General features: G+C 38.9%; 1 protein-coding gene across 1 annotated transcript in view; it reads left to right on the top strand.

Moving 5' to 3' along the window:
- The window catches only part of LOC133608741 (ribosomal protein S6 kinase alpha-2-like), a 54501-nt gene extending 28110 nt beyond the window's left edge, over positions 1-26391 (top strand). The window contains exons 10-22 of the mRNA XM_061964237.2: positions 1576-1664; positions 2459-2523; positions 3948-4050; positions 5777-5919; positions 6001-6123; positions 15597-15686; positions 15801-15959; positions 16059-16220; positions 18419-18495; positions 20025-20142; positions 22471-22527; positions 22644-22724; positions 22901-26391. Of these exons, the coding sequence (XP_061820221.1) occupies positions 1576-1664; positions 2459-2523; positions 3948-4050; positions 5777-5919; positions 6001-6123; positions 15597-15686; positions 15801-15959; positions 16059-16220; positions 18419-18495; positions 20025-20142; positions 22471-22527; positions 22644-22724; positions 22901-23050 (1417 nt within the window). The 3' untranslated portion in view covers positions 23051-26391. The remainder of the gene's footprint in view (positions 1-1575; positions 1665-2458; positions 2524-3947; positions 4051-5776; positions 5920-6000; positions 6124-15596; positions 15687-15800; positions 15960-16058; positions 16221-18418; positions 18496-20024; positions 20143-22470; positions 22528-22643; positions 22725-22900) is intronic.
- The last annotated feature ends 1397 nt before the right edge of the window (positions 26392-27788 follow it).

Raw genomic sequence — 27788 nt, 5'->3', positions numbered from 1 at the left:
CAAACGTTACTTGGAGTGATGAATGAAGACTCCATACAAGTAGAAATGCTATGGTCGACTAGAAGACGGAACGGCACTTTTACTTTCGGTTCAAAGCACTAAACTGATGAAAATAATGTAGACATTCACCCTGCAGCACCTGCGGTGAGCGAACTCGTCCTAAAAGATGGCGCCATAGCACAAACAATTACAGTGTCTCTGCTTATGTTTAATGGAAACTATTTGTTGAACACAAAACATTATGGCCATTCGTGAAAAAAAAAATCCATAAATTAGTTGCACTGTTTTATAAGCCGCAGGATTCTAAGCAAAGGAAAAAAGAACTGCCTTATAGAATTATGGAATTTACGATATATACAAAATATATGCTGATTATCACAGTAATCGGAGAAAATGCAAACGTAATCGTTTATTAAATACAAATGATTATTACATAAATCATAATTTTCCTGAGGGAACTCTCCTGAAGGAATCAATAAAGTACTCTATTTAAAATGTATCTATTTAGCGCTCGCAATGTGATTCATCAATGCTCCTGTCCTTCTGTCGCTGTTTGTGTCTATATTTTGCATGTCTTTAATGTGTTTGCGAACTGGCACAGTTACACACAAATGGATTTACCGCAGTCACAGTCAGAAGGAGGAGAGACTCTTGCTATCATGTCAACAATATACATATTTATGTAATAAATACAAATTTAAGACATATTATTTGTGGGGACGGCGTGGCGAAGTTGGGAGAGTGGCTGTGCCAGCAATCTGAGGGTTACTGGTTCAATCCCCACCTTCTACCATCCTAGTCACGTCCGTTGTGTCCTTGAGCAAGACATTTCACCCTTGCTCCTGATGGGACTGGTTAGCGCCGTGCATGGCAGCTCCCGCCATCAGTGTGTGAATGTGTGAATGTGTGTGCGCGAATGGGTGAATGTGGAAAATAGTGTCAAAGCGCTCTGAGTTCCTTAAAAAGGTAGAAAAGCGCCATACAAGTACGACCCATTTACCATTTACCATTTGTGAGCTGATAAAAGACTGAGTTAATTTAGACACAGATGAAAACCTGAATTATGTTTGATGGTGTTTTTTTATATACAGTACATAGGAGATATACGAAACAATTTCTTGCAACATGCATTTTATTGCCTGTGGATCATTCCAATGCACTATCACAGTTATTTGTTTGGTCTCCCAGAGCATACCTTCGGCATGCAAAAAACAGGTTTCTGTTGTTTAGATTGCAATTCTATATTTCCAAAAGGGTGGCACAGATTATAGATGTGTGCTACAGGTCCAACAACATTGTAAAACAGCACGAAACAGCATGAATGTGAAGGGAAATGAGTGTCTCCATAGTGACAGCCAGTATAGTACACACAAAATCCTGATTTAAATATGACCATGTTTGCACTTGTTAGCAATTACGCCCACTAATGTACACACAATTTTATAGCTTGCACACGTTGTTCAACACTTGTTATTTGGATCTTAGTAGATCAGGCCCTACAGTGATCATGTTATTTATAAATGCAAACTAAACATGCATAAGTAAAAAATAATGTTTCTTGTCATGGCTTTGCAGGGCCAAATTGGGAATGCCACAATTCCTCAGTCCAGAGGTGCAGAGTCTATTAAGAGCACTCTTCAAGAGGAACCCTGCTAACCGTCTCGGTATTGTGCACATTAAAATCCTTGAAGTACTGAGTCTTTAAAGTACATTCAGAATGACTATACAGTTCCCACTTGCATCATTTTGGATAAACAAGTTTAGGTTAAGTGTCAGGTATAAAAGCTGCAGATGATTCAGCAATTCTGCAGTCAGCAAAACATGATGGCTGTACCAATGGGGGAGATGCATTTTGGAATGGAATGGAATCTTCTTGGTTTAGTAATTACTGTACAGTCTGGCTTCACTACATTGTGCTTTAAATATTGCGGCTTCACCACATTGCAGATTTAATTTTTTTATTTATTTTTTTATTTAATTTCTTTAAAGCACATTTTAAAACATGCTGGTCCCTAATCAAGCTTTTTATATTCCAAGCATAATATGGACTAAATAAAATAATAATTAAAAAGAAAAATACAACACCACAGTTGTGCTGTATTGGATACTATATGAGATCGAACCAATCAGTATCGCTGTTCAGTATGGTGGCCGCTGATTGGCTCAACATCAGACAGCATTACTATATTGGATTAAAAGACTGAACGTGACTGACGGCTGTTATTTCATGTCTAGAGGACTCTCCGAATGTTGAATTAACTATTTAGAAGGTCGTTAACAGTTTTCTTTTTCAACACTAGCTATAATATTTGCTTCATAGTTAATGATTCCTTTTTCACGGAAATTCATTTATTGCGGCAATGTCCGCAACCAATTAACAGTGATAAACGAGGGATGACTGTAAATAAATATTCAATATAGTAGTATGGGCATTTGCTAATCGATGTATGATTCACAGGTGCAGGACCAGATGGAGTAGAAGAAATAAAAAGTCACTGCTTCTTTGCATCAATCAACTGGAAGGTGAGTATGTAATTTTATTACATTTTATTAAACATTTAGTTTGTTTAATCCGTTTTCTGAAGCAGCCTATCAAAACATGTGAAATTAAAGAATTAGAATCAGATGAGCAATTTATTAGAAATGGTTTTAAAACAAGGTTGCAATATTGAATAATTAAGTTTTGGACAAAATCCTTTACTCCCTTTTCCACATGTTTCATATTGAAATACTAATTATCTTATCTTTAATAACCTTATATGCAGAAGGTTTGCTTATAAAGTACCACTGATAGTCACACACACATTAGGTGTGGTGAAATTACCCTACATTTGACCCATCCCCTTCTTCCACCCCCTGGGAAGTGAGGGGAGCAGTGAGCAGCAGCGGTGGATTAATTTTGGTGATTTAACCCCCCAATTCCAACCCTTGATGCGTGCCAAGCAGGGAGGTATTGGGTCCCATTTGTATAGTCTTTGGTATGACTCGGCTGGGGTTTGAACTCACGACCTATACCGATCTCAGGGTGGACACTCTAACCACTAGGCCACTGAGCAGGCCTTTTGTGTAAAACAGTACAATATTGTGAGTAAAATAGAAACTGTTTAAAATTAAACTATTGTTTGTAATTGTATTATTGTTTGTATTATTGTGGAAATTCCTTTTCAAAGGAAGTTATTGTGCTGGCTTGGTGTGTGACAAGCTAATTTTGAGCATGGTCCTCATTAATAAAATGTTCTGATGTTATTGCACCATCTCTGCACTTTCATATTCTCCTGTACACTTTTAACAGTCAGAGATAATTGCTGGCATAGTAAGACACGGTGCTATTATTACTATAACACGTTACAGTAGCGACTCCCAAAGGCAAAGTTAAGTATTACAGTTCTTTCTTTCTGGTTTATTTGAAATAGGGACAGATACAGAAACATGGATATCTGAAACAGTCATCCAATGTAAGCATCATAGTGTTTGTAGCCAAAGCTAATTTACAACACTTGTCCCCAACAACAACAACAACAACCTAGATCTAACATCATTAAAATAGGAAAATAAAAAGAATGAGGTAAGTAGGAGTCGATAATAATAATAATAGTAATAATACAGACAAAGTGCAAACTAGATAAAAAACAATTAGTTAACATTTGTAAAAACTAAACATGGGAACACGATTGTTGCTCAACTAGCCACAATTGTGTTTGTTTTTTGAAAGTGACAAGTGCAGGTATACTTTTCAAAGTGTCAGGTAAAGAGTTCCATAGACTGCCTTTTATTTTAAAGGCAGTCTGGGCAAAAGATGTTCTACGGAATGGAACACAACAGTTGCCTTTTGACATTGCGTTGCATTTGTCTCATCTAATGTTAAAAATAGATGGAATTTTTAAATTGCTGGTTAATATATTTACATTTTCAAAAAAAATTCTAAGAAAGGCTATTGTTTTCCTTAGAAGCTGTATAGGAAGGAAAGTCGGCCGCCATTCAAACCAACAGTTGGAAGACCTGAGGATACTTTTCACTTTGACCCGGAGTTCACCTCTAGAACACCCACAGGTAGCCAAAACACACACACACACACACACACACACACACACACACACACACACAATATACATAAATAATAAGTTTTCAGATTCATATCGAGATTTATTTATTTGTCATCCAAATATTTACATCAGAGATGTGCAGCAGAACAAAGTTACATTGTATTTCCAAGCCACAGTAAAAACAGGTAGATGAAAACACTACAAGGGAAATAAACCAGGCTTAGAATTTAGTTTGAAAGTTTTGAAAGGTTGGAAATGCTATAAATAAGACATAAAACAATTAAAAGGCAAATTACACAGTAATACAAAAAATAAATATATTATAATATTGCACACATACGTTACATTTATGGACAGTATGGCTCTACTGCAGATGTCAAGTCACATTGTGTACTGATACAGTAGGAAGGGGATCCATATGGCCCCAATCGTCACTGTTTATCTGACACATGAAACGTGACGAATTGTGAGGTGCACTATCCACTTTAGCCGCCAGTTGGCAGTAGAGTGTTGAATATCTTAAAATGTGTTTGTGGCATTTTTACAACTTTGACCAAATTGCCAGTTGTTCAGTTCAGTTCAGTTCAGTTACAGTTTATTTGGAACATGCATAAGATACAATGAAATGCATCACACAATTCCAGTTGTTTCATTACAGCACATCCGAAAAGGAGTAGAAAGAAGCAGAGCTTATTTAATCCTACCCCTTTTCATACCATAGCAATTGTATCCAATTTCCTTGTTCTCTGTAACAGAACAGTGAACAAATGAATAATAGATAAATAATATACCATAGTAAGCAAACAAATATGAATACATGAATAATCTTTGTCTCAATAAAAATAAAGGAGAAAAAAAAAGGGTTCAAGATGTTCATCATAATTCTTGTTCTGTGTACTTTGTGAACACTTGTAGTGTGAACACTTGTAGTGTGAACAGTCTCTTAAACTGAATCATATTGGTGCTTTGTTTGATTTATTTGGTTAATCCGTTCCATAATTTAATTCCACATACAGATATGCTAAAGGTTTTAAGTGTTGTACGAGCATACAAATGTTTTTTAAATGAGATTTTCTTCTAAGGTTATATTTCTCCTCTTTTGTTGAGAAGAATTGTTGTACATTATTGGGTAACAAGTTATAATTTGCTTTACACATAATTTTAGTTGTTTGCAAATGCACCAAATTGTTGAATTTCAATAATTGTGATTTAATAAATAAAGGGTTTATATATGTTCTCTATATCCAACATTATGTATTATTCTGATTTATCTTTTTTGTAACACCGTTAGTGAATGAAGCTCACATTTATAGTTGTTTCCCCATATTTCTGCACAATAATTCAGATATGGTAACACTAGCGAGCAGTAAAGAATATGAAGTGATTTTTGGTCTGGAACATGTTTAGCTTTATTCATTATTGACGTGTTTCTTGCTACTTTATGTTGTATATTTTTTACATGAGATTTCCAATCAATTTTATCCTCTATTATTACACCCAAATATGTGTTTTCTTTTACCCTTTCAATATTTACTATGTCAATATTGCTATGTAGAGTGGTGCTTTCCATCAGCAGACTGCATTGCAAAATTATTAAACCACCTCTTCCTCTCATGCGAGATCCACCCAGGAATGGAGCCATTCGAATCCCTACTGCTGTACAGCTCTATTAAAAACATGAGTGTCTGCTAAATTAACTGTGCATGTGTTTGTGTGCATCTTCACCAACCCAGACTCTCCTGGCCTCCCACCCAGTGCAAACACACACCAGTTGTTCCGCGGTTTCAGTTTTGTCGCCACAAATCAAAATCAGGAGCATAGCAAGACCGTCCTGCCTTCTCACCAGGAGGGGAACACCATAATCCCCATAGCGCAGGTACACAATGAATTGAAGCAATCACGCCGCGTTCTAACTCTTGCGGCCATTGTTTGATTGATGATGATGATGTCTCTGCAGCATCTCCGTGGCGATGTGGCCTTCAGTGATGTTTACGACCTGAAGGAGGAAGTTGGACGGCCGGCCAACTCAGTCTACAGGAGATGTCTTCACAGAGTGACTGCAGTGGAATGTTCAGTGAAGGTACTGGAGTAGCCTCCTACATACATTCCATGTACATTCAGTGTACATTACGATTTTATTTTGCCCAGATTTGGGTAGATTGGCCCAAAATTGTACTTAAGTAAGAGTACGGTTACTTTAGAATGAGGTGTCCAAACCTTTTTTTATGAGAACTGCTGATAAAAAATAAAGAAATTAAATTTATAAAGATGGCAAAATCAATTGAAAGTACAGTCGTGACTTCGCACTTCGAATTTTGCAGCTTGTATATATATATTTTTTTTAAATCATATCCCCGTGCCTCGCGGTTTCGTGTTTCAGTCGCTTATTATTAGTCCGAAATATACACATTGAAGCACGTTTTGCATAGTTTTGGCCTAAATTAAGCATTGTCAAGCATACAAATGGCTGACTGAACTTAAAATAACAATGTTATGTTACCGTACCGTATTAGACAACATTATCAAACAAGCTGCAGTATTTGATTTGATTGGTGAAACAGAGTCATGTGACAGTAGGAAGAAGTCTTTCTGACGAGCCAAATAATACGTCTTTGCAAGCAGTAATCAATAGAGTACATTAATAAAATAAATGAATACATTTAGCGATCAGAATGAAACTTAATTTAATAGTACAAGTATGTTTCTTCTTCACAAAATTACTCAATTAAAAGTAAAAAGATTGTTGCATTAAAACTACTCGGACAAATACAATTTTAGTAGTTTAGGTAAATGTAATGGAGTAAATGTAGAACATTACCACGTACCCCTTCTTTTCCCATATGTCTACATGTGTTTGTCAGGTTATGGTGTAAGGTTAAAACTATTGTTTTTAGACCGTACACTAGAAGTTTTATAGAGTGAGCAAACTCATATTCACATCACAGCAGTTCGACTCCAGCGTCTCAATATTATGACTTCTTGATTTCAACAGTGCTTTCATTTTTTTTTTAAACGTATAATAAATAAAATACATAAAAAAAAGTTAAAAGAACAATGCCTGTACTGTTGATTCCAATTGTTATGGCTTCAGTTTTATTGTGGAATGTTGTTTTTGTTACTAGAAACATATTTCCAAAATCTGAACCAATTGGACTCAGTGGCACGTGATGGTAGCAGAGAGGAATACAGATATGTTCCAACAAAGAAAAACATATCGTTTCATGTCAACTGGCATGTAAACAACTGCTCAGCAGAACCAGACCAGTTTGAGTGTGATCTTGTTGTCACAAGTAATAATCTGTGAAATAAGTTTTAAACTGAGGCACAGATAGGGTTTACAGTAGTATCAAAAATTATATCATTACTATATTTATTTGTTTTCTATTTATGAGACTTATGTTTTATAATTCACACGTTACTCCAATGCACGACCACGTTTCATAAAAGACTTCCGTTTTTAATCGATTTACTATTTTCATGGTGTCACAGGTGTCTTAGTTTTGATGCCTTCAATGACAATCTACAATGTAAATAGTCATTAAAATAAAGAAAACACATTGAAATGAGAAGGTGTGTCCAAACGTTTGCCCTGTACATATATATACATGCATATATATACATATATATTATATACATATACAAACATATTATACACACATATGTATATATATATATATATATATATATATATATATATATATATATATATATATATATATATATATATATATATATATATACACACACATATATATATATATATATACATATACACACACATATATATATATATATATATATATATATATATATATATATATATATATATATGTATATATATATATATATATATATATATATATATATATATACACACATATATATATATATATATATATATATATATATATATATATATATATATATATATATATACATATACACACACATATATATATTAGTGGTGTGGGAAAAATTGATTCGAATTCGAATCGCAATTCTCAAGTTGTGCGATTCAGAATTGATTCTCTTTTTTTTTTTTATCGATTTTGTATTTTTTTTTTTTTAATTAATCAATCCAACAAAACAATACACAGCAATACTATAACAATGCAATCCAATTCCAAAACCTAACCCGACCCAACAACACTCAGAACTTCAATAAACAGAGCAATTGAGAGGAGACACAAACACGACACAGAACAAACCAAAAGTGTTATGATCCGCTGCCCGGATCATATTTTCTGTTTACGTTTTCAAGATACTTGTGTTTTTGGTTAGTTTTGGACTCCTTGAGTACCTGTTTTGTACACCTGAGTTTGTTGCCATGGCTGCTTATTATTTTCACCTGCCGCGTTTGTTCCCGACACGCACCTGTTTGCCATCACTGACATTATTATTTAAGCCTGTCCTCCCTGTCATTCGTTCTTGCTTCGTAGTTTGTTTTCATGCAACAGTTGACGACTTTGTTCTGGCTCTGTACCTGTTAGCTTCCATGCTAAACTCCTTTTTTACCTTCTAGCTCCCATGCTAGCTCTTTTAGTTTTTGCCTTATGTGCTATGAGCACCCTTTTCTTTGTTCCAGTATAACTTATTTATTAAATAAATACCTTCTTACCTGCACGCTGTGTCTGACGCCCGTCTGCATTCCTGAGAGAACGAACCCCGCATCACAATGCGCCCCGGTCGTCACAGTACGAAGCAAGCAAGAAAAAGTTCTCTCGTGACGGGCTTGACGGAGGTAGATGAAGGTGCGTGGATGGTCCTCCGAGCGATGGAAGCAGAGACGCTCCGCTGTTCTCCAGATGAGGAGATGATATGGGGACCTGGAGGTGTTCTGGTCCCGATCGACTCCATCTGGCCCGGGGAGGTCCGCTCTCAGCCCGCTCGCACGCGTCAGCGAAGGCGGAAGTCGCACAAAACGGCTTCAGCTCGCGACAGAGACGCGCCACCCCCGCAATTCTTCCCTCCGGAACACAGCCAAGCAGCCCAGGATTCCCCTCCGCCGATGTTTGGTAATCCCATCACTCACTTTGCCAAACAGTTCACTGATTGGGCTGTCAGTCAGCTGGAGACCCGCGCGGATGACGTCATCCCGTCCACTGGTGATGACGTCATAGACGAAGACATTTTTTTAAATTCAGTCAACTCTTTCTGTCAGCCGCCTCCAAATGACTTTAATTCAACAATTAAATACTATCAGGACATTTTTTTTAATTATAAGTCTAGTCAGTACCAGTCACATTCTAGTTTTCAAGCCCCACCCCCTATGGCTCAAGCTCCGCCCACTCCTCTGTTTTCTCCCTCTTGGTCGTTCCTACAGTCCACTATTGAAGAGCAGAATAGACAATTTGGACAATCAAAAGGGGAGGAGCCTACCCACCTCCTCACCTCCTCCCTCCCACCCCTAAAGACTGTTCCAGACTGCTCAAGACGCGTCTGGGATCCGCTTCTTGAGGGGGGGGCTAGTACTGGGTGCTTTGCTAGTGGGCGGGCACAGCTGCGCCCAGCCAAGCCCAAACCTCCATGCCGGCCTCCGCCACCAAACCTTCGGCATGCTAAGCCGCAACCCCCGGCCAGGCCACCTCCGCCAAAGTCACGCCCAGCACCTGCTCCAAGGCTGGTTCTCGCACCAGCACCGAATCCAAGTCTGGTTTCCACACCAGCACCGACTCCAAGTCTGGTTTCCGCACCAGCACCTGTTTCCACGGCAACGACAACGACAGCCCAGACGCCTGCCACTCTGACGCCACCATCAACCCTGGTGGTCCTGCAAACGCCATCCTCTCCACCTCCTCCTCCATCGCTGCAATGCACATGAGACCCCGCAGTGACCGACCAAGTAAAAAGGGCATTGCACCAAGAGGCCAAACAACTTGGACAACAGGAGGAACAGTTTGGCGTTCTTGGGGCTTGCGTCAACGCCATGGTGGAACGCCAAGACGCCCGCCTTGACGCTTTGGAGAGACAGCTGGGAAGTATTCTCTCCGCGCTGCAGGTGATGATTCCCCCTACGGCCAACCCAGCAGTCCAGCTGAGACATCCACCACCCGCAGATACTCCGTTGCCTGGTCCGCCTCTGGCTCCGCCCACGCCGACAGACGAGCCGCCTGCTCCGCCTCTGGCTCCGCCCACGCCGGCAGACGAGCCGCCTGTTCCGCCTCTGGCTCCGCCCACGCCGACAGACGAGCCGCCTGCTCCGCCTCTGGCTCCGCCCACGCCGACAGACGAGCCGCCTGCTCCGCCTCTGGCTCCGCCCACGCCGACAGAGACGACGCCTTCTGTTTCCACGGCGACGACGCCTTCTGTTTCCACGGCGACGACGCCTTCTGTTTCCACGGCGACGACGCCTTCTGTTTCCACGGCGACGACGCCTTCTGTTTCCACGGCGACGACGCCTCCTGTTTCCACGGCGACGACGCTTCCCGTTTCCACGGCGACGACGCTTCCCGTTTCCACAGCGACGACGACGCTTCATGTTTCCACGGCGACGACGCTTCATGTTTCCACGGCGACGACGACGCTTCCTGTTTCCACGGCGACGACGACGCTTCCTGTTTCCACGGCGACGACGACGCTTCCTCCTGTTTCCACGGCGACGACGACGCTTCCTCCTGCTTCCACGGTGACGTCTGCTCTCTCCTCGTCGTCTCAGCGACCTCGGGTGGTCTGGCGGCGCAAGCGGCGCTCTCGGAGGTTAGAGTATGGACGCCAGTGGCGCAAACAGCAGCGACACCCGAGACGTAGTCGCAGAACTCTCCGGCTGCTGAACTTCTGGCGCCACTCACGCCCACCTTCTCGGCAGCCACAAATGTGGCCTTTCCGTGGTCGCCCGCCTCGCCTCCGGCAGCAGCGTTCCATTCGCCGCCGCCACCTGACTCGTCCCCGGTGGATTCGGGAACATGTGACCTGGCGACCCTCCGCCAAATCCTCCCTCCACCCTCCCTTGACTCTTGAACTCTGTTATAGTTGGGGGGGTTTTAGTTTTTCTAGGGGACATCTGGAATCTGTCCCTTAAGGGGGGGGTACTGTTATGATCCGCTGCCCGGATCATATTTTCTGTTTACGTTTTCAAGATACTTGTGTTTTTGGTTAGTTTTGGACTCCTTGAGTACCTGTTTTGTACACCTGAGTTTGTTGCCATGGCTGCTTATTATTTTCACCTGCCGCGTTTGTTCCCGACACGCACCTGTTTGCCATCACTGACATTATTATTTAAGCTTGTCCTCCCTGTCATTCGTTCTTGCTTCGTAGTTTGTTTTCATGCAACAGTTGACGACTTTGTTCTGGCTCTGTACCTGTTAGCTTCCATGCTAAACTCCTTTTTTACCTTCTAGCTCCCATGCTAGCTCTTTTAGTTTTTGCCTTATGTGCTATGAGCACCCTTTTCTTTGTTCCAGTATAACTTATTTATTAAATAAATACCTTCTTACCTGCACGCTGTGTCTGACGCCCGTCTGCATTCCTGAGAGAACGAACCCCGCATCACAATGCGCCCCGGTCGTCACACAAAAGTAGTAAAACAAAAATGAATATTATCAACAACAGTATCAATATTAGTTACAATTTCAACATAGCAGTGATTAAAAATCCCTCATTGACATTATCATTAGACATTTATAAAAAAAGAACAATAGTGTCACAGTGGCTTACACTTGCATCCCATCTCATAAGCTTGACAACACACTGTGTCCAATATTTTCACAAGAATAAAATAATTCATATTTTTGGTTCATTTAATAGTTAAAACAAATTTACATTATTGCAATCAGTTGATAAAACATTGTCCTTTACAATTATAAAAGCTTTTTACAAAAATCTAATACTCTGCTTGCATGTCAACAGACTGAGGTAGATCCTGCTGAAATCCTATGTATTGAATGAATACAGAATCATTTTGAATCGGGAAAATATCGTTTTCGAATCGAGAATCGCGTTGAATCGAAAAAAAAAAAGGATTTATAATCGAATCGTGACCCCAAGAATCGATATTGAATCGAATCGTGGGACACCCAAAGATTCGCAGCCCTAATATATATATATATATATATATATATATATACACACATAAAAACATACATATACATACATATACATACATACATACAGTATATGCACATATGTGACTTTCAAAACCAAATTAGTCTTTTTTTAAACCAAAAACAAAAAGCAGTTAAAACATCAGCATTAGGTTTTTACTTTAAATCACCTATTGGCAGGCACCATATTGTAATCAAGACATAAGATGTACATTATTTCCAAACAAGTTAAAATTACTTATAGCGCTATAATATGATTGATCCAAAACTCACAGTGCATTTACAACCTAAAAACAAACTTGATCTAGGACAGTGGTCTTAAACTCAATTTCATAGGGGCACGCTGCTGGTAGAGTCTGAGTAAGCTTGGCCACAAAAAGTATTCACTCTGGAATCACATTTTAACCGTGTGACTACAGCTATACTATTATTATTATTATTAGCCTTTATTTAACCAGGTAAAATCCCATTGAGATCAAAGATCTCTCTTCCAAGGGAGACCTGGCCAAGAGGGCAGCAGCAAGGTTACATTAAAAACAGTAAACAAATACATAAAACATCACATTTACAACATTAAAACTTGCTCATATGAGAGACCCTGAGCTATAGCAGGCCTTAAAGGGGAACTGCATTTTTTTTTTTAAATTTTGCCCATCATTCACAATCCTTATGTAGTAGCAAACACACATATTTTTTCTCTTTGTATGCATTCAAAATTGTAAATAAACGTAAATAAAAGTCAGATAAGAATGGAACCAATGGGAGTCACTGTATTCTGTCTATAAAGTGCTCTCAAACATTCATATCCGTTTTACCAAAATTGTTTTATATACATGCTGTATATGTCACGTAGTAACAAACATATTAATAATAACATGTCATATTTACATATTTTGATTATTTTAAGCATCGGCGGCACATTCGTTTCATAGACGTATCGCAACGTTCGCTTTTTCCTTCAACAACACGGATTACTTCTCAAGCAGACTTCATGAGACAACGCATATAATGTAACAATCACCTACTGTATAATGTCTGCTGTCACTGGGATGACAACTGATGGGATGTTCATATCTTCCTGTGTAGATCAAGAATAATTCATAGTCCGTGCGAAAGGTTAAAGGTAAAAAAAAATATGGCAAACGATCGCTTTACAGGTCTTTGTCGACAATTCCGGGCACTAAGTTGAATGTCAAAGTTGACTAACTTCTTAGTTTATGGCTATAAGCTTCTACTATCAAGGTGAGAGGCATGATTTATAATCTACAATTAACTTTCACCAGCTAAGAGGCGATGCATTAGCTCACCAACTGATGGTTTCAATACAACTGCATAAGCTAGTTACCTCTCTCTGATCAATGCACCGCTAAAAATAGGTCCTTAACAATATCGCCAATACTTGTTAATATTCAGGTCACAAAATGTAAATGGAGTATTGTTGGTGCTTTTTGGATGTTCATTTATTGGTTTTATGGGCAAAATAGAGGCTTTTCCATTGACTCTATTGTAAGCTGACTTGTATTTACTTTTATTTTTTATTTTATTAAAAAAATACATTGTTCCTTATACATATTGTGAATGATAGGCGAGATGAAAAAACAAGTGCAGTTCCCTTTCAAGTTATTATAAATGTACAATTGAATGTAAACATTTTATATTTTTGACATTGTTGTTGTTTACACAAAATTGCTTTTTGTGTTGTCTAATGTGGGCTTTAAAATTTGTGTATGCACCATTATTGTTATTTCTAGTGGGATTCATGATTGCTATAATATAATTATTAGCTGTCCAAAGTGCATGGGCCGATGTCACACTAAACTATGAAGTCAAGTTTGGGGCCGCAAAATATGGGCCTGTGGGCCCTGAGCTTGAGGCCCTTGAGCTACAGCAGTGACCTTCAAAACATTTTTTTACCAAGTACCACCTCAGAAAACACTTGGCTCTCCAAGTACCACAATAAGGGCAACATTGAAATACCGTAGCGTAGTTGGCCTAAGTATTCATTACAAACAAGTAACAAGTATATTTAATGTTTTTTGCCCACTGTAACATTACACAGTTTGAACACTAACACTTTGTTTGAATAGAAGAAAATAAAACACTGTACTTTAATTAATTGATTCTTCATCGTACTTCAAGATGTAGCTCGCGTACCTTTAGTGTCAGAGTCGTGGATAAAGACAGTATGGCCAACGAAACCAGAGGTGCCCGGTCGCATGCAATTGTTGTCGTTCTGACAAATCACCAAAATAATAAGTAAATATAGTTCTAAACATACTTACAATAAAACGTGTTTTTTTTTCCGTCAAAGTATTATTTTGCGGCCGTATTTGATGCACTCTGCTGCGTGTTTTGTGACAAGAAGGCACTCGAACACGAACCAGACGGCTCAATAAACGTAAAAAAAAATATACAGACCAACCGAAAAAATAACTTATTTCCCTCATTTTGCCAAAATCTCGATAGATTTGGACCAACAATCACGAATAAATTGTGACTTTTGAGTAAAGTATGTCATCTGTGGTGGCTGCCTCCAATGTATTGTTTGTAATCACTGTGCTTTGCGTTTGCTTTTAGATTTAGACAAACTTTATTGATCCATTATCATCTATTTTTACACCCAAAATGTAGTTTATTTTACTATTTTTATTGTCTACTTTGTATATTTTTGTTTGACTTTCTCTTCTACTGTTACTAATTTGTATTATTTTAGTTTTACAGAGATTCAAAGACAGTCTGTTTTTGTCAAACCATCTCTTGAATTTAATATCTTCTGTTGTTATATGGATTAGCTTCTGTGTGTTCTCTCCTGGACAAAACGCAGAGGTTGTGTCGTGTGTTTACCTGGCACAAGACATTGTAGTTGGTGACTCTCTACTATTGATGGCGAACTTTAACTTTCCATACTTGTTTTCTTTTCGGGTTGTTGTGAACGTTGTTGGAGCAACCCCATGCTGCACATCATGGTATTTTTACATGTCGAAAAACTAACGAGGAAGCGCCGCAGACACATTGGATCAGCCCAAAGTTGTAGCAGTCATGGTACCCTGTAGTCACCTGAGTGTCTTATGACCAATCATTGAGGAGATCGCCTAAAACCAAGTTGGCCATACTCTCCCTATACACAACTCTTGACTAGTGCTACATTTACTGCAGTTTGAGAATCACTGATCTAGAGTCAATGCATTTTTGGCAGATGATCACTCTTTGGCACAATACCAGATGATCCAGAAGCAATCCAAATACTTACTTTAATTAAAGCGATGTAAATTATGGTATGGGCCTGCAGGAAGAGATATTTATTTAACTATATATGTTGTTGTGAGTTCCAATACTGTAAAATTTTCAAGGTTACCAAAATATTAGCCGATCTTTTGGTATTATGCTGCGCATGCTCACAACTGTCAATTGTCATCTTTGTACAAGCAACGCATTACCGTTCACATGTTCTGTATTGACAGTGCATCTCTAGAAGTCGCCATTGGGTGTGTTTGTGTGTTTCCAATTCATGCAGATCATTGACAAAGCAAGGAAAGATCCAGCTGAAGAGATTGAGATCCTGTTAAGATATGGGCAGCATCCTAATATCATCACACTAAAGGATGTGAGTTAAACACACTGAGACATTCTGTATCGATAGAACACAAATTGACACACATAACTTCTGCATTTGTTTATTTACTTATCTGTGTATGTGTGCTTGTCCTCCCGTCTGCAGGTGTTTGACGACGGCCATTGTGTTTACCTGGTTCAGGATTTATTGAGAGGAGGCGAGCTGCTGGACCGAGTATTGACAGTGACAAATTTCATAGAGAAAGATGCATCAGACATCATTTGCACACTCGCCAAGACTGTGGAATATTTACACTCCCAAGGGGTGAGTGTGAGCCAACAAGTGCATTGTTTTCATTGGACTGCGGATGAAATATGATGCAATTGCCATATAAAGTAAGGAGTTGTGTAAATCTTTTTTTAGGTTGTGCATCGGGACCTGAAACCAAGCAACATTCGCTACTCTGATGACAGAGGTCTCTCAGAATGCCTCAGGATATATGATTTTGGTTTTGCCAAACAGCTGAGGGCGGAAAATGGCTTACTGATGACTCCATGTTACACAGCAACATTCATGGCACCAGAGGTAAGATTCGGGCCGCCTAATTTAGTATCGTAAATATATTTAGTTGGGCGCCATATTAAACAACCATATTTGGCCACCACTAGCTTTGTGGGTGTAAGACATTTACCCAGTACTGTACTGTATATCAGTGGTCCCCAACCACCGGTCCGCGGACCGGTACCGGTCCGTGACGCATTTGCTACGGGGCCGCACAGCAACATTAATTGTGTGAATGCTCCAAAGTATTCACACAATTAATATGGTTTTCTACACCAAAATTCATAAATGTTTTATTCAACTTCTTCTTTTTCTTCTCCAGATTCTGGCGCGCGCTACCTTCCACTTTTTTCATCCGATTCAAACCATTCCAATTGCGGGCTTTTCCTTGACAAATTCCCCAAATTCCCAGATTTCCCAGAATTCCAGGTTTTCCGGGACATTTTTCCCATTCAAAATGAATTGGCCATTTTTAAAACTTCCACCATTTCCACATATTTCAACTGATTCAAACCATTCTACCTTCAACATACTCCACTCATTCTGGACATTGAAACTATCATTTTTTCAAGTTAAAAAAAAATTCCAGGAATGCCCAGAATTCTAGTTTTTTCAAACCCTTTTTTGACCCTTTATTCTGGCCAGTACTCCTTCCACATTTTTAACCCATTTCGACCGTTCTACCGTCAAAACATTTCTCTTAATCAGGAAAAAAAACTAAGTTGTTTTTCGAACTGGAAAAATTCCCAGTTTTCCTGAAATTCCAGGAATTCTTTAATACCATTTCTCAATTAAAAATGTTACTATTTCAACATTTCTCGACCGATTTGAAAAATTCCAACACCAACCATTTCAACTCATGAAGAACATTAAATTATTTTTTTCATTTTCCCCAAAATTCTCTCTTTTGCCGAAATCCCCAAATTTCCATGAAGTTCCCATTGAAAAGAATGGGACATTTTTCAAAGCTCCACAACTCCCACTCAAACCGTTCCAACTTCAAAATATTCAGCCTGTTCAAGAATTGTGTGCTCCCTTTCAAAAACTGTAAAAAAATTCCCGGATTTCCAAGAATTCTCAGTTTTTTGGGACATTTTCCCCATTCCAAATGAATTATACATTTTTCACAATTCCAACATTTTTCAACCTATTCAAACCATTCCACCTTCAACATATTCCACTCATCCTGGACATTCAAACTAAGTTTTTCCCAGGTTCCAAACCAAATTCCGTTTTTCCTGGAAATTCAAATGCTTCAACATTCAAAACATTCCAACATTCAAACGATTCTTACATTCATACTTCATTCTGTCAGCATTGGAGCATTCACATGCAATTCCTTCAGGAATTGCCTCATCTAGTTAATTTATAAACTACCGCATTTTCTCCGACTTAACTAAGGCTCATTTTTTTGCTGTTTTTATCTGCCACACGTAGAAATCCGGTCCGTGAAAATAATGCATACAAACCGGTCCCTGGTAGAAAACCGGTCCCTGGTAGAAAAAAGGTTGGGGACCCCTGCTGTATATCACAGCTGCCTAGAACTAAATATTTAGTTCTTAAATATATTAGTGAATTACTTTTGTGGTAAAAGCTTTACACAACAGTGCTATTTGACAGTACACATGCGAACCTGTACAGGGAAAAAAAACTATTGAATAGTTCAGTTTGCAGTAAAAGCTTTTTTTTAAAATAGCACTTTGACTAAACACATAACACAAAGAGGAGAAAAAAATTGTCATTGTTCTGTTTGTGGTAAATGTTTTTCTCAAAAGAGAGCATTGCCTGTACACATGAGAAAGCTTTGCTCATAAGGACAATTTGACTCAACACATGAGAACACACTAGAGAAAGACCATTTAGTTGCTGAGTTTGTAGTAAAAGCCTTTCTAACAGATTAGGTTTGACTCGACACAAAATGAAACGAGATGAAAACCATTCAGTTGTTCAGTTTGTGGCAAAAGCTATACTCAAAAGAAAACATTTGTATGGTTACCTGGGAACACGCTGAAGAAAAATCATCTAGTTGCTTTTTACGCTGTAAAAGTTATACTCAAAGTAGCCTAATGTCTAATCAGGTGAGAACACACACAAAAACATTTTAGTTCCCCCATTCAAAGCAAAAGCTTTTCTATTGATAAGTGTCTGTATAATGTAAAACACTTTGGGTATAGTAAAGTGCTATATAAATATTTACCATTTGTGTGTTTATGTGTGTGCAGGTTCTAAAGAAGCAAGGTTATGACGCTGCATGTGACATCTGGAGCCTGGGGATCCTGCTTTACACCATGATAGCTGGGTTAGATTAACAATCAATGACAGAACTGTACACCTTGCAGATTGTTTACATTGACAATAATGCATTTTTATCACGAGGTTCCTCTGCATGTTTGAAATTACAGTGCTACCTTGGTTTTTGTAATGCATCCGTTCGAAATGGTTTGTAAAACTATTGTACGAATATTCCTTTAGAAACTTTTTTGACTTAGTGTTTCTCACCTTCTTTATCAAAGTGCTGCAAATGATGAACAACGCTCGGACTATGGTGCTCAGTAGGGATGAATTCCTTCGTTACTACTGGCTACCGATTCACGTAAAAACAAAAAGAGCCATATTTCGATACCTTTGTTGCACATGGCGTCACGTCAGGCTGCAGCCTTGGCACCGGCTCACGCACTTGCCCAGGAAACAAGCAGTCAAGCACTCAGAGCGGACTAAGCCAGACTGCCTTTATGTAATATTACAATTTTCAAGTAAGAAAAAGGCGCTCAAAAGTACAGTAAGGCTCCACTTTTTAAAATGCGCCAGCTCAATGCAAATTGTTTTGGGGTTTAGCTATAGGCATGCTACCAATTATCATTAGCGATTTTACATGGAATTTCCAACACCTCCAAATTTGGTAATAAAAAACTACGCTTAAGGGAAGAGGGGTTAGTGCGTCTCACAATACGAAGGTCCTGAGTTCAATCCCGGGCTCGGGATCTTTCTGTGTGGAGTTTGCATGTTCTCCCCGTGACTGCGTGGGTTCCCTCTGGGTACTCCGGCTTCCTCCCACCTCCAAAGACATGCACGTGGTGATAGGTTGATTGGCAACACTAAATTGGCCCTAGTGTGTGAATGTGAGTGTGAATGTTGTCTGTCTATCTGTGTTAGCCCTCTACTTCCGCCCGAATGCAGCTGAGATAGGCTCCAGCGACCCCCCCACCCCCGGGACCCCGAAAGGGACAAGCGGTAGAAAATGGATGGATGGATGGAAAACTACGCTTAAGATGCACGTTACCATTAAAACAGCTGGCGTGTAATGAGTATAATACTTGCAGTATAAACCCTTTGTAGACCTCAACAAAAGATAAGACACACACAAATACTATTTCCTGGCTAAGGAAACATGCTGTAGTTTATACACCACTCCCATATAATGGAATTACAACTGCATGCAAAGTCTCTTTGAAAACAGTACAGTGCTTGCAAATGAGACACCGAAGTGAAAGAAAAAAAGATAACTGGACAGCACAGCTTAGGGTTGAATTTTAAAGAGGTTTCTTCAAACAATTGACACATTTGAACACACACAAAGAGTATCTAAAATTGGTACCATGGAGTACCATTTTTTTATTCAAATGTGAAAGGTACCCATTTCTAGTGCTCACACAACTTTGTTTATTCAACTGCCTTACGTGCTTACAGTGCAGTCTTACATGTTCTGGGTTGCCCTTCCTCCCTTTAAATACAAGGTGCAACTAAACTGTGCTAGCACTGTAAATATGTGGACAATTGTTGTGAATGTGTCTCTGCCTTCAACCATTTTCTTCTTCTATTTACCTTAAGTTTCAGTCCATTTGCCAGCAGTGCTGATGACTCAGCAGAGGAAATCTTGGCTCAAATTGGCTGCGGGAAATTCATCATCAGTGGCGGTAATTGGGATCTGGTGTCAGACGCTGCCAAGGTTAGATATGCTGTACACAGAGTGTACCATATGTCTTATAGTTGCTTATTGTAATCTGTCACCTGTCATGACGTGTCCTGCAGGTCATGTCTTGTTTTGCCTTAATATGTGATTTTCCTGTGTTTAAAGGCCTACTGAAACCCACTACTACCGACCACACAGTCTGATAGTTTATATATCAATGATGAAATCTTAACATTGCAACACATGCCAATACGGCCGGGTTAGCTTACTAAAGTGCAATTTTAAATTTCGCACGAAATATCCTACTGAAAACGTCTCGGTATGATGACGCCTGCGCGTGACGTCACGGATTGTAGAGGACATTTTGGGACAGCATGGTGGCCAGCTATTAGGTCGTCTGTTTTCATCGCAAAATTCCACAGTATTCTGGACATCTGTGTTGGTGAATATTTTGCAATTTGTTCAATGAACATCGGAGACAGCAAAGAAGAAAGCTGTAGGTGGGAAGCAGTGTATTGCGGCAGGTGTTGTGCTGGATAACGCACCCCCGCCGTAGAATGCACCCCTTGACTGTTGTGCCGGATAACACAGCCGGTGTTTCATTGTTTACATTCCCGGAAAATGACAGTCAAGCTTTACCATTGGCCTGTGGAGAACTGGGACAACAGAGACTCTTACCAGGAGGACTTTGAGTTGGATGCGCAGACGCGGTACCGTGAATACACATGCAGCTGCGGCTTCCAAACATTTGATCACTTGCCCGTACGTGCGTGCTGCTATGTGCATGTCACGTACGTAACTTTGGGGACTTTGGGGAAATATATGTACTTTTGGCTGTGGGATTGAGTGTGTTGTGCAGGTGTTTGAGTTGTATTGGCGGGTTATATGGACGGGAGGGGGGAGGTGTTTGTTATGCGGAATTAATTTGTGGCATATTAAATATAAGCCTGGTTGTGTTGTGGCTAATAGAGTATATATATGTCTTTTGTTTATTTACTGTTTTAGTCATTCCCAGCTGAATATCAGGTCCCACCCGCCTCTCACAGCATCTTCCCTACCTGAATCGCTCCCACTGCCCTCTAGTCCTTCACTCTCACTTTCCTCATCCACGAATCTTTCATCCTCGCTCAAATTAATGAGGAAATTGTCGCTTTCTCGGTCAGAATCGCTGTCGCTGCTGGTGGCCATGATTGTAAACAATGTGCAGATGTGAGGAGCTCCACAACCTGTGATGTCACGCTACTCGTCTGCTACTTCCGGTACAGGCAAGGCTTTTTTATCAGCGACCAAAAGTTGCGAACTTTATCGTCGATGTTCTCTACTAAATCCTTTCAGCAAAAATATGGCAATATCGCGAAATGATCCACTATGACACATAGAATAGACCTGCTATTCCCGTTTAAATAAGAAAATCGCATTTCAGTAGGCCTTTAAGATGTATTTCTGTATCAGCCTTCCTTTCCGTGGTTACCACTGGTTGCTCGGAGCGCTGATTGTACATTCCGGCCTCTATTTGTTAATTTGGACACGCACTTGTGCCCAATCGCAATCAGGCCCCTATTTAGACTCGTCTCGCCGTCCAGTTGGCGCGATTTGAATGTTTGCTTCACTTGACATTTCACGTTTTGGTTAGCATCTACTGTTTCCTGTTACTTTGCTTGGGCTTGTTAAAATTAAAGTTAAAGTTCCAATGATTGTCACACACAAACGAGGTGTGGTGAAATGTGTCCTCTGCATTTGACCCATCCCCATTTTCACCCTCTTGGTGATGAGGGGAGCAGTGAGCAGCAGCGTTCGCCACGCTCGGGAATCATTTGTTGATTTAACCCCCAATTCCAACCCTTGATGCTGAGTGCCAAGCAGGGATGCAATGGGTCCCATTTTTTGTAGTCTTTGGTATGACCCGGCCGGGGTTTGAACTCACGACCTCCCAGTCTCAGGGCAGACACTCTAACCACAAGGCCACTTCCCTGCTTCACTCTATTTTGGATTGTGTACATTTGGACATGAAATACTCTCTTACCTTCACTGTGCTTCCTCTTGTTCTTCTGTATCCTGGGAACACGAAAAACCAACGCCGTGCTCGAACATAAAATGTCGCGTGAAGCGACCGTTTAACCCACACACCGACTGGACGGCGAGACGAGTCTAAATAGGGGCATGATTGCGATTGAGCACAGGTGTGAGTCCCATTCAACAAACAGATGCCGGAGTGTTCAATCAGCGCCCCGAGCAACCAGAGGTAACCACTGATACAGAAATAAATCTTAAACTCAGGAAAACTACAAACTAAGGCAAAACAAGACATGACCTGGGTAGAGGTCATGACCACACCAATAACATCATCTCCCATATGTTTACCAGGACATAGTGACTAAGATGCTCCATGTGGACCCTCACCAGCGTCTGACTGCTCCACAGGTATTAGGAATTCTAGGATCCTAAATATCATCCTTATATATTTGTTTAGTGTATACTTCATTAGGTACACCTGTAACTTATAAAGCAATACATGATCAGTGTTGTGTTTGTTTAAGATCCTTCGCCATCCCTGGATTGTAGAGAGAGACCAGCTCTCTGACAAAGTCCTCGCCAGACAAGATCTGCTCACTGTCAAGGTCAGACCAACAGTTGTGATCAAAATCCCCCCCATTTTTTTTTTTTGTAATGTAGTACCATGTATCATGCCACATCTATGTCTACTTGTTTTTCTCATTGTGTCCAGTAGGCGGTGGTGTTTGCCAACTATTTAGTCGTCAGGACAGTTTATGTAATACCCTGTGTTTTCCACTAGGGGTCGCTGGCCGCCACCTATTCCGCTTTAAGGCGCTGTGCTCCAGCACCAGTCCTGGAGCCTGTGCAGTCCTCAGTACTCGCCCAGCGTCGAGAAATGAAGAAAGTTGGTGGTGTTGTCATCGAATCAGACCTAAAAGAAAAGGGGTAGATAAAGGAAACTAACACTGTTAATAATTGCAATGATTTTTCACACTTGCCTCTGGAATTAGGGATCCTGGTTCCTATTAATAATTTCAGTGGCCTTTGTCAGATCCACTGGTTCACTCACAGGACTCTTTGTTAGGGACACTGTACCATCTGACATTGGATTGACACTGTCTAAAAATGTCTTCATTGAACAATAATAACACAATTATTCAAGGGTGGTGTGCACATTGAATTGCAATACATCACAACTAGAACTAGTCTTAGCTACAGGGGACAAGAGGGGACAATATTAGACATGTGATGCAGGATCTCATAAATAATAAAGTATCCGGTGAGTGTAGCAACTACTTCCAAAATATTAAAGTCATGGTTGAATTGGAAAAAAATGTATACAAATGCACATGTTCGAGGTACCTTTGGTAACCTCTGTTAGAATTTACAGTTGTGACGATGTTACCATTGTTTGGTCATATATGACTCATTAATACACAATACAGTATGTTCTTCGTCACAAAGTATTCATCTGGTAGCCGAAATAAGTAAAAAAAAAATATATATATATAGTCAACTTAAATGTTATTTACACACTTAAACACATGTTTATTTTCTAATATATATGGACCCTCCCCATCTTACCACCGAATCGGTGCCATTTGCTTGCACGCAAAAAAATGATCAGAATTTCAGAGCATTTAACAGTATTACTTCACAGTCAATCAAAATGTACTGTAACCTTATGACAAATGACTGTAAAAAGTAAGTAATGTAATTATGAGTGAGTCATTTACTGTGAATTTACAAAAAAAAGTGTTTTACAGTGTGCAACACTAAGTCTGATAAACATATTGAACTCCTCAAAATGGCCCATCTGAGGCAACTTTATTTCATTTTTATGATAAATAAATGATAAATGGGTTGTACTTGTATAGCACTTTTCTACCTTCAAGGTACTCAAAGCGCTTTGACACTACTTCCACATTTACCCATTCACACACTGATGGAGGGAGCTGCCATGCAAGGCGCTAACCAGCACCCATCAGGAGCAAGGGTGAAGTGTCTTGCTCAGGACACAACGGACATGACGAGGTTGGTACTAGGTGGGGATTGAACCAGGGACCATCGGGTTGCGCACGGCCACTCCTCCACCGCGCCACACCGATTTTGAACACGACTCCTAAACTGAAGATGGCTCATTTGAGCGGTGTGTTTATAGCATATAATTATCAAACACATGAAGTACAGTGGTATCTCAACCCATGAGCTTAATTGGTTCTGTGACAGAGCTCTTGCCTGTTCAAATTAATTGAAATCAATTTAAATAGTGCTTTTAGCGCCATTAGTAAAATGTTAAAAAAAACAACAAAGAAAAAGAAACTTCTAGATAAGAATTGTTGTATGATAAAAAGTAATTTTATGAAGTAATGTAATAATAATCTACATCATTTACTTTGGAGAGTGGAGTGGAGCTTTTTTTCCATCAATAATCAGCAGCTTTTCAATATTTTCATGGATACATTTTGCCGTTCAGAAATTATTTGAACCCCCTTGAACGCTCAAACGGCTTCACCATGTTGTTGATGATTTGTTTCTTTAATACATCCACTTTTTCTCAGCACCGTCCTTCCAATGTTTAGAAAAACAAAGCTATGTCCTTTTCTAGCTATAAGTTAATGTTGGCAAGTAAGACCAGATGTTTGGGTTCAGCTATTACGGGGTTCAGTGTGACATTTGCCGATGGCGGAGATGCTTGGAACTCAAATTGTTGCTTGCAACTTAACCTCTTAAGGCCCAAGCTGTTTGTTAACATGCTTTTTTTTATTTATCTTTGCTATTTGGGCTTATTGGACCCTAATTAGAATAAAAAACTAAAAATCATCTTTTTATATGATGTACTTAGTCCATAAGTAACAAATGTGTAGTTCATGTTTCGTGACATGCTAATTCTTATTTTTTCACTTTTTTTTCCAAATTCCATTGTATGTTATACTCTTCTGACACCACCAGATGACAGTTTAAGTGTCCACATAAGGGCCAATTTAGTAGTGTACACAATTTTGGAAATAGGAGCTAAAAGGTGTTGTCCACGCATGTGGCCACTAAGGCCTTTAGAGGTTAAAGCAGCCGAGAGACGGCTCTTATCTCAAAACACTCCCAAGTTGAGGTACCACTGAAAAGCCACATGATATTTACTGGATAGAATGTTGCCATTAAGCGCATTATAGTCACTTAACCCAAAAAATATTTTTCAAATAACATCACAAAAAATCATTTAGGCGCCAGGACTGTGCATTTGATTGTATATTTATACATTTTATTTCCTGCATGGGAACACAAATGGCAATTGATTCAGTGGAATGGCCCTTATCTCTACAACAGTGTCAATCACAATGTGTTTCATCTCATCGGTCTTTTGAATTGTAGCAAGACTTGCATGTTGTAAATGTAAAAATGTCAACTTTATCTTACATGCTAAATCATCTGATAGTGTGTATTAGTAGTTGTCCTCCATGCAGTAAGACTCTTACAAAGGTATCAGTCACCCATATTAGACAAGTTAGCACTGCAGTTATTTACATTGAAGCATGTTGCTTCACACTGTGCGACATGTAAAAGTTGTTATGTGGCTTACAAGTAGGGTACACAGCATGGCTCTTTGTGTGCAAACCACATCAAATCTTGTGTGTAGTCAAGTCACTTACTGTAGCTTCCATCTCTGCTTCTGTTTGCTTGTAGCTTTTGAAAGCCAAAACCTTTGACAATTTGTGTCAGACATGTGTATACTGTATGTTAACTATATTTTCTTGCAGAACTGATTGTGAACAATATGCAACCACATATAATACGAGGTAAGACCCAAGTAGCACCTTATTGCTGTGCAATGTATCAGTAGAACAACAATCATTTTTAGTCAAAAGTAGTGACAGAGCAAAGCTGTACACAAACAATAGCTACATCAGACACTTGCTGGCTACTTCATTGGATTGTTCATACGAATCAAACTTAATGTTGCCATCACAAAGTGACCAACCTGGATGAGTCAATTTGCACTGCACATTTCCTGTTATGTCAGTGAAACTCATGCTTGAGGTAAAGCTGTGAATATTTATTAATTTAGTGTACATAATATGGCGCCAAATCACCTGAACGAGGTTAGATTGTGAATTATGTACAGCTACGAGAAAGCATTCACTGTAAATATTGTGCGTGCAGACTGTACATATGATGGGACACTGTGTCATGCATCAATTTATGGATGTATATACTGTCTATACCTGGCTAATCATTGACATGGTTGGTTCATATGCCAAAGTTTTACAAATAAAGGACAACATTGGAAACAGAGTTATTTACAGTATGTGTTTTTTCCTGTTTGTAAGAGTTTACAATATATGTGCCGTATTTTTCGGAGTATAAGTCGCACCGGAGTATAAGTCGCACCTGCCGAAAATGCATAATAAAGAAGGAAAAAAACATTATGCAACTTTCATAAACTATGAAAAAAACTGCGACTTATAGTCCGGAAAATACGGTAATAGAAATGATGCTGAAACATGTAAAAAAAACAATGTGTTGAACTCTCACACGATCAAGGTCTTTTACTTCCTGCAAAATATTCTAACGGTAAATTGCTCCATTGAAATAATAATAATAGTTGTCATAAAACATTTGTGACTGTATGTCGGCTGTTTTTTTTTCTTCTCATTGACATGCATGATCAGGGGTACCCAAACTCTGGCCCCCCAGCATCCAAAATCCGGCTCACAGGAAGTCCCAAGTTAAATTTTTGTATTTTTATTTTTATTTTAATTTTATTTTTTATTTTTTATTTTTATTTTTTGAATCTTTCCTTTCTAATCCATTTTCTACCGCTTGTTACTCTTGGTGTCTCCTTGCCGCTCAGGCAAATCACATTGTCTAAAAATTAATTTTCCCATCGATAACGTGACAATGTTAAATGTTGATGAACATCAATGTTAATTGATGTTAAATGACAAAACGGATTATAAAGACAATGTGTATATATATATATATATATATATATATATATATATATATATATATATATATATATATATATATATATATATATATATACATATATATATATATATATATATATATATATATATATATATATATATATATATATATATATATACATATATATTTATATATATATATATATACAACCTGGCCCCCGGCCAAATTTTTTTAACCCAATGCGGACCCCTGTGCATGATGCTCTATATGGAGGGCCAAACAGGATAAATAAAAACATCTTCAAATAATTACTTGAATGTGCTGTTAATTCATTATATTTGGAATTATATACATACATGTGCTATTAAATGTGTCATTAATTTATTTAATGTAAATTACATGAAATCATTTAAGCATTTAATCAAGGAATTATTTCATTATTTCATGCATTATCTATTATATACTGCACTTTTTTATTTCATGATGCAATAGATTAGCTCACAATATAATTCATTATTGATTTAATTAGTTCATGATTTAATTACATATTTAATGATTTAAGTCAGTGGTTCTTAAACTTTTTTGATTAAGTACCACCTCAGAAAACACTTGGTTATCCAAGTATCACCATAATGAAGCAACATTAAAATACAATAGCGTTGTAGGCCTAAGTATTCGTTAAAAACAAGGTAAAGGTTTTATTTAACAATTATATTTAATATGTTGGGCCGTTGTGACGTTACACACAGTTTGAACAG

Source organism: Nerophis lumbriciformis, linkage group LG06 (assembly GCF_033978685.3).
Source record: "Nerophis lumbriciformis linkage group LG06, RoL_Nlum_v2.1, whole genome shotgun sequence".
Taxonomy (NCBI): Eukaryota; Metazoa; Chordata; class Actinopteri; order Syngnathiformes; family Syngnathidae; genus Nerophis; species Nerophis lumbriciformis.
The sequence above is the reverse complement of the archived record's forward strand: the minus strand, read 5'-3'. Positions and strand labels throughout refer to the sequence as shown.